The sequence below is a fragment of the Lichenostomus cassidix genome, chromosome 1 (assembly GCF_008360975.1).
Source record: "Lichenostomus cassidix isolate B80296 chromosome 1, HeHo_3.0, whole genome shotgun sequence".
Taxonomy (NCBI): Eukaryota; Metazoa; Chordata; class Aves; order Passeriformes; family Meliphagidae; genus Lichenostomus; species Lichenostomus cassidix.
Window position 1 is genome coordinate 60,851,092 of NC_139479.1, and position 16,172 is coordinate 60,867,263.

At 39.1% G+C, this 16,172-nt stretch overlaps 1 protein-coding gene across 7 annotated transcripts in view; it reads right to left on the reverse strand.

Moving 5' to 3' along the window:
- The window catches only part of ZC3H13 (zinc finger CCCH-type containing 13), a 46,675-nt gene that overhangs the window by 7,331 nt on the left and 23,172 nt on the right, over positions 1 to 16,172 (reverse strand). For all 7 annotated transcript variants that reach the window (XM_085059698.1, XM_085059690.1, XM_085059680.1 and 4 more), the window contains 9 exons: positions 15,665 to 15,862; positions 14,110 to 14,283; positions 11,011 to 11,321; positions 9,435 to 9,899; positions 8,281 to 8,463; positions 4,697 to 5,240; positions 3,927 to 4,030; positions 2,498 to 3,508; positions 998 to 1,507 (listed from right to left, as the gene is read on the reverse strand). In XM_085059698.1, the coding sequence (XP_084915824.1) occupies positions 998 to 1,507; positions 2,498 to 3,508; positions 3,927 to 4,030; positions 4,697 to 5,240; positions 8,281 to 8,463; positions 9,435 to 9,899; positions 11,011 to 11,321; positions 14,110 to 14,283; positions 15,665 to 15,862 (3,500 nt within the window). The remainder of the gene's footprint in view (positions 1 to 997; positions 1,508 to 2,497; positions 3,509 to 3,926; positions 4,031 to 4,696; positions 5,241 to 8,280; positions 8,464 to 9,434; positions 9,900 to 11,010; positions 11,322 to 14,109; positions 14,284 to 15,664; positions 15,863 to 16,172) is intronic.

A 16,172-nucleotide genomic window follows, 5' to 3' on the forward strand; every position in this document is an offset into this window, starting at 1 on the left:
AAAGCAGACTTTTCTAGGCTCACTTCAAATACTGTCTTTGTCAAGTGTTTCCACTCCACAGATAGTCTTCTTAAATGAAACTTTCTCAATAGGGTCTCTCAACCCTAAAGATCACTTTGTGAGTAATCAGGTAGGAGACATAAGTACTCAATATTCCTCACAATCCTCTTGAGACAGCATTTGATTTAACTGCCCGAATGAACAAGGAACACTACAGGTAATTCTTACTAAGAATGGCAAACACACTGAGCACAACCATAGCATACATCAGTCACTCTGGATTTAGACTCTTCTTTATTTAATGTTATTCATATAAAAGCCCTTCCCAGCTCCCTACTCTTGCAAAGCTCAAGCTTCCAATCTGGGTGACAAACTCTTAGGAGTTTGTCAGTGTTTGCTCCTTACTGACTCAATTTATCAATTTTAAGCACACTTTCCCCAGTACCATCAAGGCCAGCAAACTGAAGCTGCATTTCCTAAGATTACCTCAGGAAAACTATTTCTGGACTACTGTGCCAAGCCATAAGTTTGTTTCACCTACTAATCAGACAGCCATTTCTATGATAATTGGGCTCTGGCAGAAAAAACCTCAAAGAACAGTTCCAAGCCAACACTTTTTTTTTTACCACTCATCACTTGTCACTTCCAAAATAAGAAACAGATCTTACAATGATATAACAAGGCAATCAAATGTTGGTGTTATCTTTTAGTAAACTGCATATTCAAAAACATTACATTTTGGTGAAATTATATCTCAGATAATTTATGTTTCTTTGCCTCAAGACTTCTTTAGAAATTAAGAAACAGCACTAACACAATTAACATTAAGGAAGATGCTCATCAGATTTCTCTCTTATTGTCTACTTCCACATTAGAGAAGCTGAAGCAAATAAGCCTTTCAGTGGAAAATTATTCTAATATGGCTCAGTTCAGCATTATGGTAAAAGAGAAAGAATAAAATATTTGTTAGCCCAGGATCTTTCCCAGAATAGCTCACCTTCTAAACTCTCTACCTTTTCGGCCTCATTTCCATCTTCAAAACCTTGTAAAGGTCCTAAATCTTTGTCTGCTTTTTCCTTCTCTGAAGCCGCTGAATCCCGGCAAATACCATCAAACTCCTTTTCGTGATCTCTGTCCAGTTTTGTTTCACTGTGCTTTGTTGATTCCTTTTGAGAGGAGATGTCAAGAGTTCTCTCTCTCTCTCTTTCAGCAGTATCAGGCAGCTGTCGCTCTCTCTCTCTCTCCAGCTCCCGTCTTTTCTCCCTATCCCTCTCTCGCTCCCTGAGTCTCTCTCGTTCCCGGCTCCTTGGCCAGTCTTTGTCAACATCTCGGTCCCAGTCTCTCTGTCTGCCCTCTCTCCTGTCTCTCTCTCGTTCTCGATCATGTTCATGTCGATCTCGCTCCTGAAGCCTTTCCCTGCTATCGAAGGACCCGGATCTGGAATGAACCTGACGATCTGACTCAGGGGAACTTCTTCTTGAACTGTGGCTTCTTGAATCCTGACGATCTGGATAAAAATTGTAAATATAAGCATGACTAGGATACATAAATGTAACAGCATTTTACTAGACTAAAGCATTTTAGAGATTCAGGTATGAAAACATACTTCTCAAAAGCATCATCTTCAAATTAATAACGTTTTCAGTTTTCAGACTGCTTAAGAGATTTAACCTTACTTAAAAACATGAGGTAGCTTCTCCCACATCCAAAAAGAATTTTAGTGGCTACTTTCTACTGTGGCAGAAAACCAACTGAAGGTACACAATCTTAACTCAAAAATTTAGGCATGGTGGAAAAAAAAAAGAATCACCTCAAAATTCAGATTTTTCAAAACATGTCTTCTAAAAGCTAGGAATGCCTTAGTTAACAAATGATGAATTCAGAAAAATAATTTCAGGCATGTAACCATGAGAACAGAGAGCCAAAATACTCTTGGAAGAAGTAATTTTTGTATTGATGCTGTTTCAGTGTTAAAATATTTTACCTGTTTCTTTTTTTTTTTTCACAGCAACTAGAAACATTAAAAAAGTGACTATTTTGATTTGCAACAAAGATGATTTCCATGTGCATTAGAAGTATGCCTAAAAGGAACCACAAAAGATTTACCTCATTCTGCACAATTTCAGGAATTTTCATACCAATTTTAAAGCAAATAATGAATTTTAAAACATAATTTAGATGATAAAACTACCTCAATGTTCTGGTAGCACAAGCATTTTCTCTACATGGTGTTTTGTCCTACAAATTACTTTATTCCCCAGGCAGCACGAACCAAATCCAACTGAATGTTTTGGTGTAAACAAAATGGTAATCCTGCCCATTGAGAATTAGCTTTTCAAATACATTAACACTTGCAGGAATCTTAATTCATTGTAGTTTTACAATGAAAGGCAGACAGCACCTCCCTCTCCTGTCACACTCATTAGAGCCATGCAAGAACAATTTGGGATTTGTACACAGAATGACAGGTCAGTCTCACTAAAATGTATCTTATTACCTGAAGATGTGCTGCGACTGGGTTCCCCTCGTTTTAACTGATCAATTCTGGACTTCCGTTCAGTGATTTCCAAGCTTTTCTTCTCCCTGTCCCTATCCCTGTCCCTAGAGCTACTGTGCAGGATCCTCTTCCGTCCAGTCTGGTCATCTCCACTGCGATGCGCTGACTCATTGGAAGGGGATCTAAGCCTGCTTGAGGCATGGCTCCGATTGCTACCGAGGCTGCTGCTGCGCTTCTGATCCAAAGGTTTACGGTGTGGTCCATCCTCTATAGTAACATGAGGGGCTTCCACCTTTTCTCCCCTTGTCCTGTGACTTTTTCTGTGGGAATCCTCAGTACTTCTTTCTGGAACAACAATGTCACCACGTTCAGGAACATCTTCATCTGACCAGTCACTAAATGTTGTGTCTTCTTTTTTTGTGGAGACTTCTGCCACAGGTTTCTCAGGTGGTGCTTCAACCAATTCTTCTTTAGTTACAGGAGGGGTTCTTGGGCCTTTTTTCTTTTTATGATGTGGAACAATTTCTTCATCAGAAACTTCAGAATCACCCTTGGATCTCTTCCGTTTTTTCTCCACATTTTTCCTTTTTTGACCCTTCTTGGGGGAAAACACCTGGCTTTCCTCAGTTGTTGATTCATTAGCATACCTTTCCACCCCACTGTCCTCATCTTTCTTCTTCTTTGTGGCCTTTTTTTGTATCTTAGACTTCTTCTTGCTGTCATCATGCATTCTATCAGAAGCATCTCTTTCTTCAGAAGGACGGTGTCCAAGACTTTCCTGAACCCTGGACCGGGAGCCTTCTGAAGCATCTGGTTGCTCTCTTTGTTTATCTGCAGAAGAAACCCTCTCTTTAAACTCTGGTTCTTCATAGCGCCGGGAGCTTTCCTTTCTGTCTGATTTTCGCTCTTCTTCTTTCCAGCGGCTCTGCCGCTCCTCTGTGACGTGAGAGGGGCTCAGCGATCGGGATTCCTGCGGCCGCACAACCTGGCTCAGGAGTCTGTGCTTTTCATCTGCAAAATGAGAAAAAGAATGTGCTTTTAGCGTTTAGGAAGGAGAATGTGTGAGCATTTGCTATCTTCTGCTCACCAAAAAACGTATCCATTAAAACACATAACCCATTACTTCAGTTAGATTTGTTAAGTTTCTCTACTACTGCAGCAGCAACAGACAATTTCCAATTTGGTAAACATGCATCTTAAACAGCACATGCAGAAGTCACTATCACCTGGCAGACACAACACATAGTGACAAAATGAAGACAAACAACAAATAAAGATGAAGAAAAACGGCAGTGCTCATAAAAATATGGGGAGGACACTTACAAAACTTTCCCCATGTTTCTTCTATTTAAAATTGCAAGTTATTTTCCATAGACAGAGGATGAGCTGGGTCCAGCTGCAGAGATAGTCCACTCCCACTCCCACTTACTTTTATCATCTCCACTGTTGTAAGCATCACTATCAGGAGAATGGTCACGGCGACGTTTGGGTGACTGACGAGGACTTGGACTGCTTTCATTTCTGTGACGCTTCCTGCAGAAGGAACATGCATCATCAAATTTCTTCAGGATTCTTTGAGTTTATCATCAATACAATCCCTGAAGTCTAAGCACCTCATACAGAAGACATTTAAAGATGCCATCCAGTTCCGTAGTTTTCTAAGTGGTCATTCCAAGTAAGAGCTATGCACTCAAAGGAAGCACAGCACATACACTAGGGATATCGTTCATGCCTTCACTAGCAGCTTTCTGGTATTGAAAATTTTGTAGTGCAAAGGGTAATGCACATCCTTAAGAGATTTAATTAATAAAGTCACAAACCCTGACCTAGTTAGCTGCTATTTGAATTTCAGGCTTCAAAAGGTACCACAGTTTTCTACTAGGTTTCCATGAATGCCTGTATTATTAAAGGCAAGACAATGCAAGCATACTTAGAAGGGAAAATTACAGTCTGACTCAACTGTTAGGTCATGAGTAGTTCCATGATTCAGCACTAACAAAACATTGGATTAACTTCACCAGCACAGTACCAATTTGGGGGCCACCAATATGTGCCACACAGATACAGAAGAGACACAGCTCTGAACTAAGCCTATGCACAAACAGGATGTCTTCGTCCTTAACTTGTCTACTAATTTACCAAATTCAACAGCAAAAAACTGCCTTATTTTTGACTGAAGTAACATTTAGATCCACTCACCTGGATTTTCTTTCCTCGTGGACATCTCTTGAGCCTCTTTCTTCTCTAATATCTTCTCTCTTATCCCTGCGGTCTTCCCTTCCTTTTTCTTTGTCATCCCAATCTCTCTGGCGGTCTCTTTCTTTGTCTCTGTCTCGACCTCTCTCCCTTTCACGCTCCCGCTCCCGATCTCTCTCTCGTTCTCGCTCCCTTTCGCGTTCCTCCCGCTCTCGCTCCCGCTCCTTTTCCCTCTCCCTCTCTCGTTCCCTTTCCCTGTCATGGTCTCTGTCTCGGTCCCGCTCACGGTCCCTGTCTTTGTCCCGCTCTCTCTCCCTCTCCCGTTCCCGAGCACGATCTCGTTCCAACTCTCTTTCTTTCTCCCTCTCCCTTTCCCGGTCTCTTTCTCTTTCTCTCTCTCGGTCCCTTTCCCTTTCCCGTTCTCTCTCCCGGGCCCTTTCATCTCTCCTATCATCAGACCGATCCACCCTTCGTTCCTCTCTCCTCTCATCCCGCTCGAGATCATCACTCCGTCCCTGGTGTCGTACCGGTGAGCTTGCTCTCTGATCTGCAAACAGAAGCAGGTTTGATTATCAGATGCATGAAAACAACAGCTTTTGTCTTGACAATCTAGATCTTGGTTTGCACTAAATGAAAAGCAGTTCCCTGCAGAAACATGAAGGTTCCCTTTGGGGAGGTAGGAAGACAAAAAGCAGAACTAATTTTGAAAGAATATTTCAACATTTAGGAAGTGGGTTTTACTTACTTAACCAAAAGTTGCCAAAAAAAATTTGATTTTCTGCCAGATTTTTCTGAATGGTTCAAAAGATAAATGAATGCCTCACAGCACAGCTATTACTATTGCATTATTCAATGATTCCAAATCTGAGGTAAGATCTTAAAAAGCTGTCAATGGCATGCATAAGAAATGTTAAGACTTCTGCTCAAAAATTTTACTTCCTAAACCAGTTAGGAGTCAAGTGCTTTACAAGGACTCAAGCTATTTATAACAGAGAGCAAAAGTTTCTGCAAAATTAGAAATACTGGTCTATCTCATCACAGAAGAGATCCTTGCACAGATAGATATACACAACCAAATGCACAAGAAGAGAGAGGCAAGGATGAGATACAGGAAGCAGAACTGCTAAAAGTTTTGTGTTCACTGCAGTCTTACAGTTGAGAATCTGACACAGTGGATTAGAGTCAGAGGGAAGACAAAACACGTAGCAAATGACTGACCCAGAAGGACACAGAAATCTGATTTATCCAATTTTGTATTTACTCTCCACAGACTTATCTACATATTATTCATTGTATTTTGGATATTTTTTGAGTATTGCTATAAGCTTTGACTATTTCATAGAAATTCCTATGCTCTTGTAAGTAGTATTTGAGCCACAACAAATCAATAAAACTATTTTCCTACAATATATATATAAAAGCACTATACAAGAGAGGAAAAAATGGCATGAACAGAGGTTGGTATTTCTCGGTCCATTACTCCAAGGCTGAGAGTGCACTTCACTGCAAATTGAGACAATGTCCACCAGGCACGAGCAGGCAGAGTTTGGACAGGACTAAATCAATAAAACGTGCATTTCCATCAGTTTAATCAATTTTCATCTCTGAGTGAATTAACAATGATTTAGCGTTCCCCTGTTACCAGGTAAAATTAAAAGCAAAGTTGAGTGACATTTCTGCCTTTTTAAAAAGGTAAACCATCAATCCATACAATCGGTTCCATGAACAGGTTTCACATTCTTTTAATGGTGCCTATAACACTGTAAAATGATTTACTGTGCATACTAAGTATTAGATTTTATAAAGAAGTTCTGTAAGTCCTATTTGTTATGTCAGTTTTGGTGACAAAACACCCACATGAAAGTCTTACATGAATCAAATACTGCAAGTGTATTAGACAATTAAATGCAGACAGTCAGCACTTCTTATGTGAATTCATTTTTTGAAGTACTGTTCCAGTGGTTGTTTGGAACACTCCCATATTTGCCTTAGTTGAGTAAAGACAGCTCAAATTCGCAAGCTTGCATTTTAAAATAATACTCCTTACACATCACAAAACTAAGTACCAGCCAAAATCTATTTCAATTTTTCTCAGAATGACAAATACTAAAACTGTGGTCTAATTAGGGAAACTGTCTTGGATAGTAACTCTGAGGATTTACTACTTCAAAGAGTGATCTAAATTTTTAAGGAAGAAGACAACGAATTTTAAATTCACGCTCTTTATATTTTCCCCCGCAAAGGGAAACACAACCCTTCAAAGCAACCTTCCCCCTAGAAATTTCTTTGTGATTACATGCTTTTATTTCCAATCTTTTCTTTCTGTTGGTTTGGTTTTTTTGGTGGATGGCTGCTTGTTATTTTTCTTAGTAAATTAAAAACTTGCTAGGATATGAAGGGCACAAAATTACATTATATATATGTAGGATTTATTTGGACTGGGGAGGTGAAAGAGATGAAAGCTAGACTGCAAAAGCTAACCCCCAGGACACATTCTGTCTTCAGGATTTTTCAGCTGACATGAAAAAGGAAGCCTGGAGTTTAGGTTTGTTGAAATCCTGCCTTGAAGATGAGAGAAAATCTGAAGCAGAGCCTTTCACAAGAACAAGCAACAACAGACCCATTTCAATGGGCTAAAAAGTATCTTTCAAAGTGGCATACAAAATATCTCTTTGAAAAACTGAAGTTACACAGCAGCTAAAATGTATCTGTCACCTGCAAATCAAAACTCAAGATAAGACAATAACCCACTGTACTTTTATGTTTAGTCTTCACAGTTCCACTTTTAATTTTCATGCTGTTTTCATTTCCCTGACTCCTCCTGTTCTCTCAATCGGTAAGCAAAATAAATATATTCCAGAGTGTAAGATGGTACTAAGTTCCTTCAAGACAACACAGTATGCTTTCTGGTATAGAAGTCTGACACGTTGCCTACTATGAAAAAAAAAAAGTCTTGCATACTCTTTTCACTATCACTGGTATCTGTATCAACATTTACTAGCTAATTATAATTGACAATAGCAAAGCACTCATCACTATTAAACTCCCCTCACAATACATTTTTGAATTAATCATAAATTTAAACTGTCACTTGCTTTAGTAGCAAGCAGTCCATAATGGTCAGTTTAGGCCTTCCCCAAAACACATTCAGGTAATTTACAGTACAAACGTACAATGCTTCTATACTGACTAACAGAACCAGTAATGAAATGCAATCATGACTCTAAACTTACATGCTTGTGTACACGAAGTGGAGGAGGAGGCAAAGAGAAGGAAAAAACATTTTAAAACGAAGTCATACAATGAAATCCCTTGAAGTTTAGTTTGCTTAAATACTACTTGGATGAATAAACACAGAAGATGCCAAAACCTAGCCACAGGGCTGGAGAAAGGCCATAACATTTGTGCATACATTGGCAATGAAAGATCTTACAACATAAGTTATCTTACACCAAGGATAGGAGTAGTGTCAGTGAGTGGTGTTAAATGAGCTATTTCTGAATCAGTGTGGGGGCAGAACAAGACACACACATTCATACATGCACAATTGACTACAGATGTATGTGTAAAAATATACATTAAAATACCTCTTTCTCTGTTGTCACGCCTATCCCGTTCACTATGTCTTCTTTCAAAGGAGGAATCCCTTGCTTGATCCCGACTGTCATAGCGATCCCGATCAGCGTAGCTACTCCTCGATTCCCAGCTGTCATGGTAGTTTCCACTACTGCTGTGACCATCAACCTGGGATCCTCTAGTCCCCCGACTTCCTAATGGAGATGGAGCAACACAAAACATGAGCTTCCACATGTAAGAAAATCCACTATTTTATACTAACTGAAGTATTAACATCTCGTAAATTTGAATTAGCTGCTCATGGACATAAAGATTGTAACATCAAGCTCTACTTAACCAACAACTCACATTTCACACAGTTTAATTGTAAAGTTATTATCTGCAAACTGCAAAATCAAGACTTTCTAAGTCATCATCCCCTGGTCATAGTATGAGGTCTCTGACTAGAAACATCAGCCCAAAAGCTGATTCACATTTCTGAATAGGCTGTAAGTTTATAGACTGCGCAGCAAGAATAGGTAGAGAAAGCAGAGATCGTTCTCTCTGTAAAAACTGTATGTCATTTCCCTAATGAAAATGTCAGAATAAGCCTGAAAAAGCAAAATAAATTATGGTTTATGAAAATTATTATAGTTATTATTTTATCAGACTTCAGAAAACATTTTGAAGATTAAAGTCACACTTTTGGGAATTGGATGGGGCAGGGCAGTGAGGCAGGGAGAAGTAGGTATGTGTGAAACATGATTTTCAGGCACCTAAGACATGCAGTTGTTTTTGAAAGAACACAAGAAACCTGCTGCCCAGTGCTTTGAGATGCACTATCCCCTATGAATCTTCCACAACACATCAGCCTCTTACTTGTGTTTGAAGCCAATGGGAAAACCTAGAGGTGCAGAAACATTAAACAGAGTGGCATAAGGGTTAGGCTTTGCTTTTAAATGGGATGGCAGAATACCAATGTTATGCCACTTTAATGAATGGAGAACACAGAAGTGCTATAAATTTCAACACCAGTTTTAATTTAATGACAACATAATTGAACACAGCTTTAAAAGCATGAATTATTTGGCAGTACTTCCATATCAAATATCAAACGAGGCAGTATAAATGTAAATATTCAATCTTCAATGATAGGGACATATGATTTTTTTAAATTATGCAATACCTTTGTCAGATAATTCTGGACCTCTGCCTCGACTTCTGCCAGTTCTATCACTTCTGCTCTCATTTCTGGAGTCACTTCTGGAGTCATTCCTTGTTTCAGCACGAGAGCTCTCCTCTCTGCCATGGGATCTCCCATAGCTGCGTAAGTCATCTTGATACTGGTCATCCTTTTTATGAGCATCACGACTTTCTCTGTCTCTGTAATCATGGGAGTCTCGTGTGGAGCGCGAGTCTCTCTGGTCACGACTGTCTTTGGTATCCCTGCTATAATCCCGCGTGTCTCTGGAGTCTCGAGTATCTCTGGATTCCCGTGGCTCCCGCCGATCTCTGGTGTCCCTTGTGTCCCTCCGATCTCTTCCATCACGAGACTCTCTGTCATCTCTATGGTCCCTGGAGGTACTTTGCTCCTGGTCATAATCACGATCATCTCTTGTTTCTCTTTCTTTTTCTCTTTTCCCTCTTGTTTCTGGAAAATATTCAAAAGAATGGTATGTACCTGGCTTAATCAGAGCAAGCAAAAATTTAGCATACAAATAACACTAAAACAATATAGTGGAAATACACTTAGCGAATCAAAATTAATATGTAAGTAGGACAAGATCATGCTGGACTGTCTATCTATACATTTAGTAAGCTTTAAAGATCTTATTGTAAATATGAATCTCTAAAATTATTTACCTGTTCAAAAGACAGTACGTATAATAAAAATAAATGTCCAACATACTAAAGAGCAAGCCCACTTCAATAATTTTAAGGTAGGGTCATTACTCCTCAAATCATAGATTCCTCTCATTTTCTACAAATAGACACACACACACTTTTAGAAAACTTGTAGCATATACAGACCACTTGTAAGGCCTCAACACCCTGCTAAAATCTGTTGGTTTGGGGGTTTTTTTGTGGTTTGGTTTTTTTTTGGTTTTTTGTTTTGTGGTTTGTTTTTTCTGTTGGGGTTTTTTATGCTGTTTTTTGTTGTTGTTAGGGTTGTTCTGGCATTTTTTGGGGGTTGTTTGTTTTTTAATTACATATTTATTATATTACTGCTACAGAAAGTATGTTTACAGTCTAAAATACAGCTGACATGTACTCTGTAATCTGTCTCTTGAGGCAAACACCATGTTTGCTCATCGCAATTGCTCAACCAGCTCCACAGATTTCCGGAGGGAATGACTGTTCCTTTGCACACACCTCACTTAATGTCAATTACAAAGACAACAGACTGGGACTGGATTTGGGCACCTCACAGGAAAGAGTAATAGTTATTTAGGAGTACCCTGCTGTGAAAATCACTTACCTACTGACATGACCACTGCATTACACAAGGAACACCTACATAGACAACCCACAGCACCTTTTCAATCAGTTGAGCCTACATAAGCAGTTTTGCCAGGAGTACTCTAATACACAGTACCTTCAAACAGCACCACCAGCACAGGATGAATAAACACAGCCAGTATTTTCTACACCCCCTAGCCCCTGGGATGGATGCAGACAATGCCACAATTTGAAAATCAAGTTTCAAAATGCAATTTGCAAACAAATAAAAATAATTCTAAGGCGCTATTTTTTACTCATACCATCCCGTCTTTCGTGGCGCCTGTCATGAGACTGTGAAGTCCGATCACGATCGTGTCTTCCCTTGTCTCTTCCAGGAGATCGGTGTCTCGAAGGACTGCGCTTCCTCTGAGGTGGAGAGGAAGAGTGTGGGGGATAAGGGGAAGATGAGCGCCTTGCAGGGGGGGAAGCTGTCCTTTGATAGGATGGAGAAGGAGTTCTTTTGCGGTGTGGGGAAGGAGAATGTCTTTGAACAGAGGAGCCTGACTGTGAGGAAGAGGAGTGATGTCTGGAGGATATGGGAGAATGATGCTGACCTGATGGGGAAGCAGACCTGCAAGGAAGAGTTAAAACAGGTCCATGTGTAATAATTTGACTTGAAAGGTTCTTAACAAACGGTACAAAAGAGCAATTAAAATACTTTGTGGATTCTCTACCTTCTGTCTGCTGAAAATATGTACTGTTTCTATAAAACATCAAAATTGGCTTCCCTCCAGGGTGCCAAGAATATGCTTTCAGAATATACTTATCTTAAAATTATTATTATTTATTTAATACCCAGGAACAGTTTGTCCAATCAAAGTTGCATTACACCAACAGAATGTAGGAGAAGGGAGAGAGGAGTCAGAAAAAAAATCATTATCTTCTTCCCCATCCCCAAACAAGAGCCATTGTTTTCTTCGATATAAAATCCTTTTTGTAGTTCACAATAAAATTATGAAGATAATTTTTACAAAGTGCAGTAAGGTTTTTTGTTTACAACAGCACTCAATTTTTTTACAAAGCAACCATGTCTCCTTCTTATACACTTCTAACATATTTTATTGTAAGCATTCATCTTTAAACAATTCTTGGATCCAGAAAAACCATACACATAGCTATTTAAAATGTTAGCAAATGTCAATGTTTACACTAACAGGGAAAACTCATATCTGATAGAATAAGAAAATGTATACAAAATATCTCTGATCTTTGGAATCCCTTCACTAACTAAAGATAATTTACAGAACAGCAAAGATTTCCTCATAATATGAGCATAATCAGCATCAAAGCAACTTGCAAGTATCTTTTCTCATGAAATATACACCATTCTTAATTCCCAACTCCCTTCTATTTCACAAAACTCCAGAGACTACAAGGAGAAGAGTGGGAGTTAAAAAGCCACACAGGGACAACATATTTTCAAAAACTTCACTATTCCTGAGGAAACAAGTGGCCTGCATGCCTCTAAGATGATAATTCATACACAGATGAAACAGATGACCTGGAATTAGTAGTAACAATTCCAAATCACTCAAGGTAAAATTCTGTCAGGGCTAGGTATGACTGACAATCCAGAAGACTTTCATAACTTCCTATATTTAAACTAAGACTACATTCGCTTTTCCCTGTGACACTATTATTTTGAAACAGAGGGTTACCAAAATTGGATTCCCTTGCATGGAAGGGTTTCAGTGGTAAGGAAACAAAATATTTCAAATATCCCTCCCTGCTTCTAGCAGAAGGCCCACTTATCTTCCATGCTTAACATTCCTTTGCACAACACTTGATACAAGCAGGCAATGACAAGCAAACCACTGGATATCCTGCTTTAACCCCAGCCTGCAACTAAGGACCACCCAGATGCTCGCTCACACCCCCATCCACCCCCAGCAGGATGGAGAGAAGAATGGGGAAAAAGGTAAAGGCTGTGGGTTGAGATAAAAACAGTTTAAAAATTCAAATAAAGTAAGAAAAGAATGATGGTAACAATAATAGCAATGAAAAGGGAGATAGAAAGAAGAGAAAGAGAAGAAGAAAACCAAGAGAAACAGTGGTGCACAACACATTTGCTCACCTCGACTAAAGCCCAGCCTGTCCCTGAGCAGCAACTGACAGCTCCTGGCCAATTCATCCAGTTTATATACTGAACATGATGTTCAGTGGTAAGGAATCTTTTTGGCCAGTTCAGGTCAGCTGTCCTGGCCATGCTTCCTCCTAGCATTTTGTGCAGGTGCTCGCTGGCAGGGTGTGGGAAACTGGTAAGCATTATGTAGCAACAACAGAAACATCTGTGTGTTGTCAACAGTATTCTCATGCTAAATCCAAAACATACCACTGCAGTAGCTACTAGGAAGAAAATTAACTCTATCCCAGCTGAAACCAGGACATTGGAGTAAGTTAAAAAACAGGGAAAAGAGTACTGAAGAGGTGTTTTGCAGACTCCATACTACTGCTCCAGGAGCAATAGTTCTCTACTCTCTTCCCTATGAAGAATCCAATACAGCAAAAACGTCCACCAGCGACATTTGGCACAAAACAATCCAACACTGTTCCAGCTGAACTAAGTCACAGAAGCCAAAGCGTTTGCTTACAACTCTTTGAATTGCTGAATTCATTTTGCTTGTTTGATCAGCATGCAGAAAAATATGTGACATCTGGAGCTTTGCCCACCCTTCAACAGAGGTGCAGAAAATAAGAATGACTCCCTTTCCACTATACAAACATGGGACTACAGTAATATTTAGCACTGCAATTCTAAACCTGAGCTTACTCTTTTCAGACCAAAATAAAGTGCCTACTCCATTTCTAGTGGGTAGTAAAACATCTTTTTCTAAAGCCCCAAAGAACTAACAAATATAATACCTTCCCTAAAACTTCCTGCAAGAAGCTTTGTATAGCATTGTTTAGCTAGCTGTGTCTGCTTCTCAAGAAAGATGTGCAGAACCAGGTCCTGCGTATCACTTTACCCATTTTAGAACAGAGAAAACTCTGCTCCTTTCCCATGTCCAAGGTAAAAGATTTTCCCATGTTCTACTTTGTAAGAAGGAGAAGGTCAGGGAGCAAAAAAGTTCCTGAAGGATCACAGACTGACTATATCTCATACCTTACTACTGAAGTTCTACCTGAAGACAGAACATTTGAGAGGAACTGATAAATGAAAACTTTCACTGTGATTTGTGTTCTTGATATGACAGGTACCCTCAATGTAGTAACTTGGCGCAAAAAAAAGTCTCAGAGCTCAAGTGTTTGAGGCACAAACATATTCACGACAGACACACAAACAAGTAGTTAAACCAACAGAGGAAATTTCCAAACTAGAACTATTAAGGGAAATAAAATTCACAGAATTGACCTCCCACCTGCGAGAGGGTGAGAAGTTATGTTTGTGAGTCGTTGACTTGGCTGGAGCTCGGGAGGTTTGCCTTCGCCTTGCAGCAGGTGGCGAGTACTCCCTGGAAGGGGAAGAATTACTGCCAGAGTGATCTGCAGGACTAGGAGAACGTTTCTGTCTACGGGAGCTTTCAGAGGGATCCCTGGGAAACATAAACAGCAACATTAACAGGGATAAGATGGCATCAGTACATTTCTAAGAAACTACAAACACCTCCGAGACAGAACCTGTGATTACAATATCAAAAGCTGTGCTATAGAAGCATTCGTTCCATCTATAATTTCACATATGAAATTACCTTAAGCTAGCAAAACTAAAGAATGCAAGGTATGCACTAAACTTCTTGGTATACTGGACTGTAAAAACTAGAACACGATAAGACAAAAAACACCTTCTTGTAATTTTACCTAATTTTCACGTGGTGGTGGAAGAGAATTCTTATCAATGAAGAAATATTTTGCTACCTTGTTTAAAAATTGCTGAAATACCAGAACTTTATTTAAGAAACTTCAAGCTCAGACATATTTTTAAAGGCTAACCCCAGTAGCAAGTGAATGAAAGTAAACTATCAAAACCTTGAACTATTTTACTGACTGTACCTCATGGAGATTTGACATTACAACTTCTCTTTTATTACATAGGGGAAAAAAAAAAGACAAAAATCCAACAGTGAAATATAAGGCTATAGTCACCACAGCAATACCTGATTATAGTGCAATAACAAGTACTGTCCTGATCCTTTCATCACTACCTAGAATGTTCTTTTCTACTGCTTGTGACTTCCTTCCAGTAATGGAATGTGCAATCATGAGGGAAATAAAATACTTTCAAGTAAGTATGGTGTAATTTATTTAATCAATTAAAAAGACACAGTTCACTGCTCTTCCAATCCTTAGTACTTGCTATGCCAGTTAAAAAGTAAGACTTAAGAACATGTACCTTACTTTCATCAAGAAAATACAGAACATAAAAATGCAGATCACATATCTTTCAACTTAAGTGGACATGCATGCTCCAGGAAACAATGGAATAGTCATAGCAGTCCATAATATGTATGTGTGCAGAAACAAAGCAATTCTAAAATGTCAGTAGCCTTTGACTATTTCAAAAATACTTTAACCTACTGAAGATTAGGGGGAGTTTAAATGTACACTGCCAACTTATAAAGATATTAGTCCTCTAAGAATTCAGAAAAGGAGGCAGTTAGACAGGTGAATGACTTTGATTCAGATTTTGGAAAACAACCTGTTCCATGGGTGAAGGTCCAAATTCCCGACAAGTAATGAATCTTGCAAAGGGGCATTTTACAAACTTACTAAGTTATGTAATTAAAACCTACCAATCTGTTAGTTAGTCTATCCACCCATCTATATGCAACACTGAAAATACTTCATGTACTGAACTACTGAAAAGGTTGTTGACAAAGCAGGTAAAATAACCCTTATTATTTGGTGTTCTGTAAAAGATAACTTTAAAAGCCAGGTTACATTACAGTTAAAAGTTAATAATGCAAAACAACTTACCTCTGCTTCTCTTTTTTCTCCTTGTGCCTTTCAAAGTCACGCCCTCTCTCTTTCACCTCCCTTGCCTTTTCGTCTGAACGTTCTTTTGCTTTATGTTTTTCTTTGTGTTTTTTCCCCAGGGGAGTTTCCTCTTGTACTGGAGGAGGAGGGCTAGGGGTACGAGGACCTTTCTTTTTACTCTGGTTACTTTTAGAACTCCTAGAGTGAAATTAACAGGGTGGGGGGGAGGTGCGTGTAAAAATGAAGAACTGACAACTATTTCAAACCATAACTTCTCAGACATTGATGGGAAAGTTATAACATAAAAGGCATTGAAGCTTTTAGGACAATATTCACCAACTCCATTAGCAAGCCCCATTCAGTAGCTGAACTTGACAGAAGGGTGAATAGAGATGGTAAAATTTATGTTGAGCTCTTCGATTTACAGCCTTTTTTTCTGAAGGAAGTGAACAAAAATAGGAATTGCTCTTGTTCAGACAGAACAAGTTTTCAAAGATAAAATGCCCTT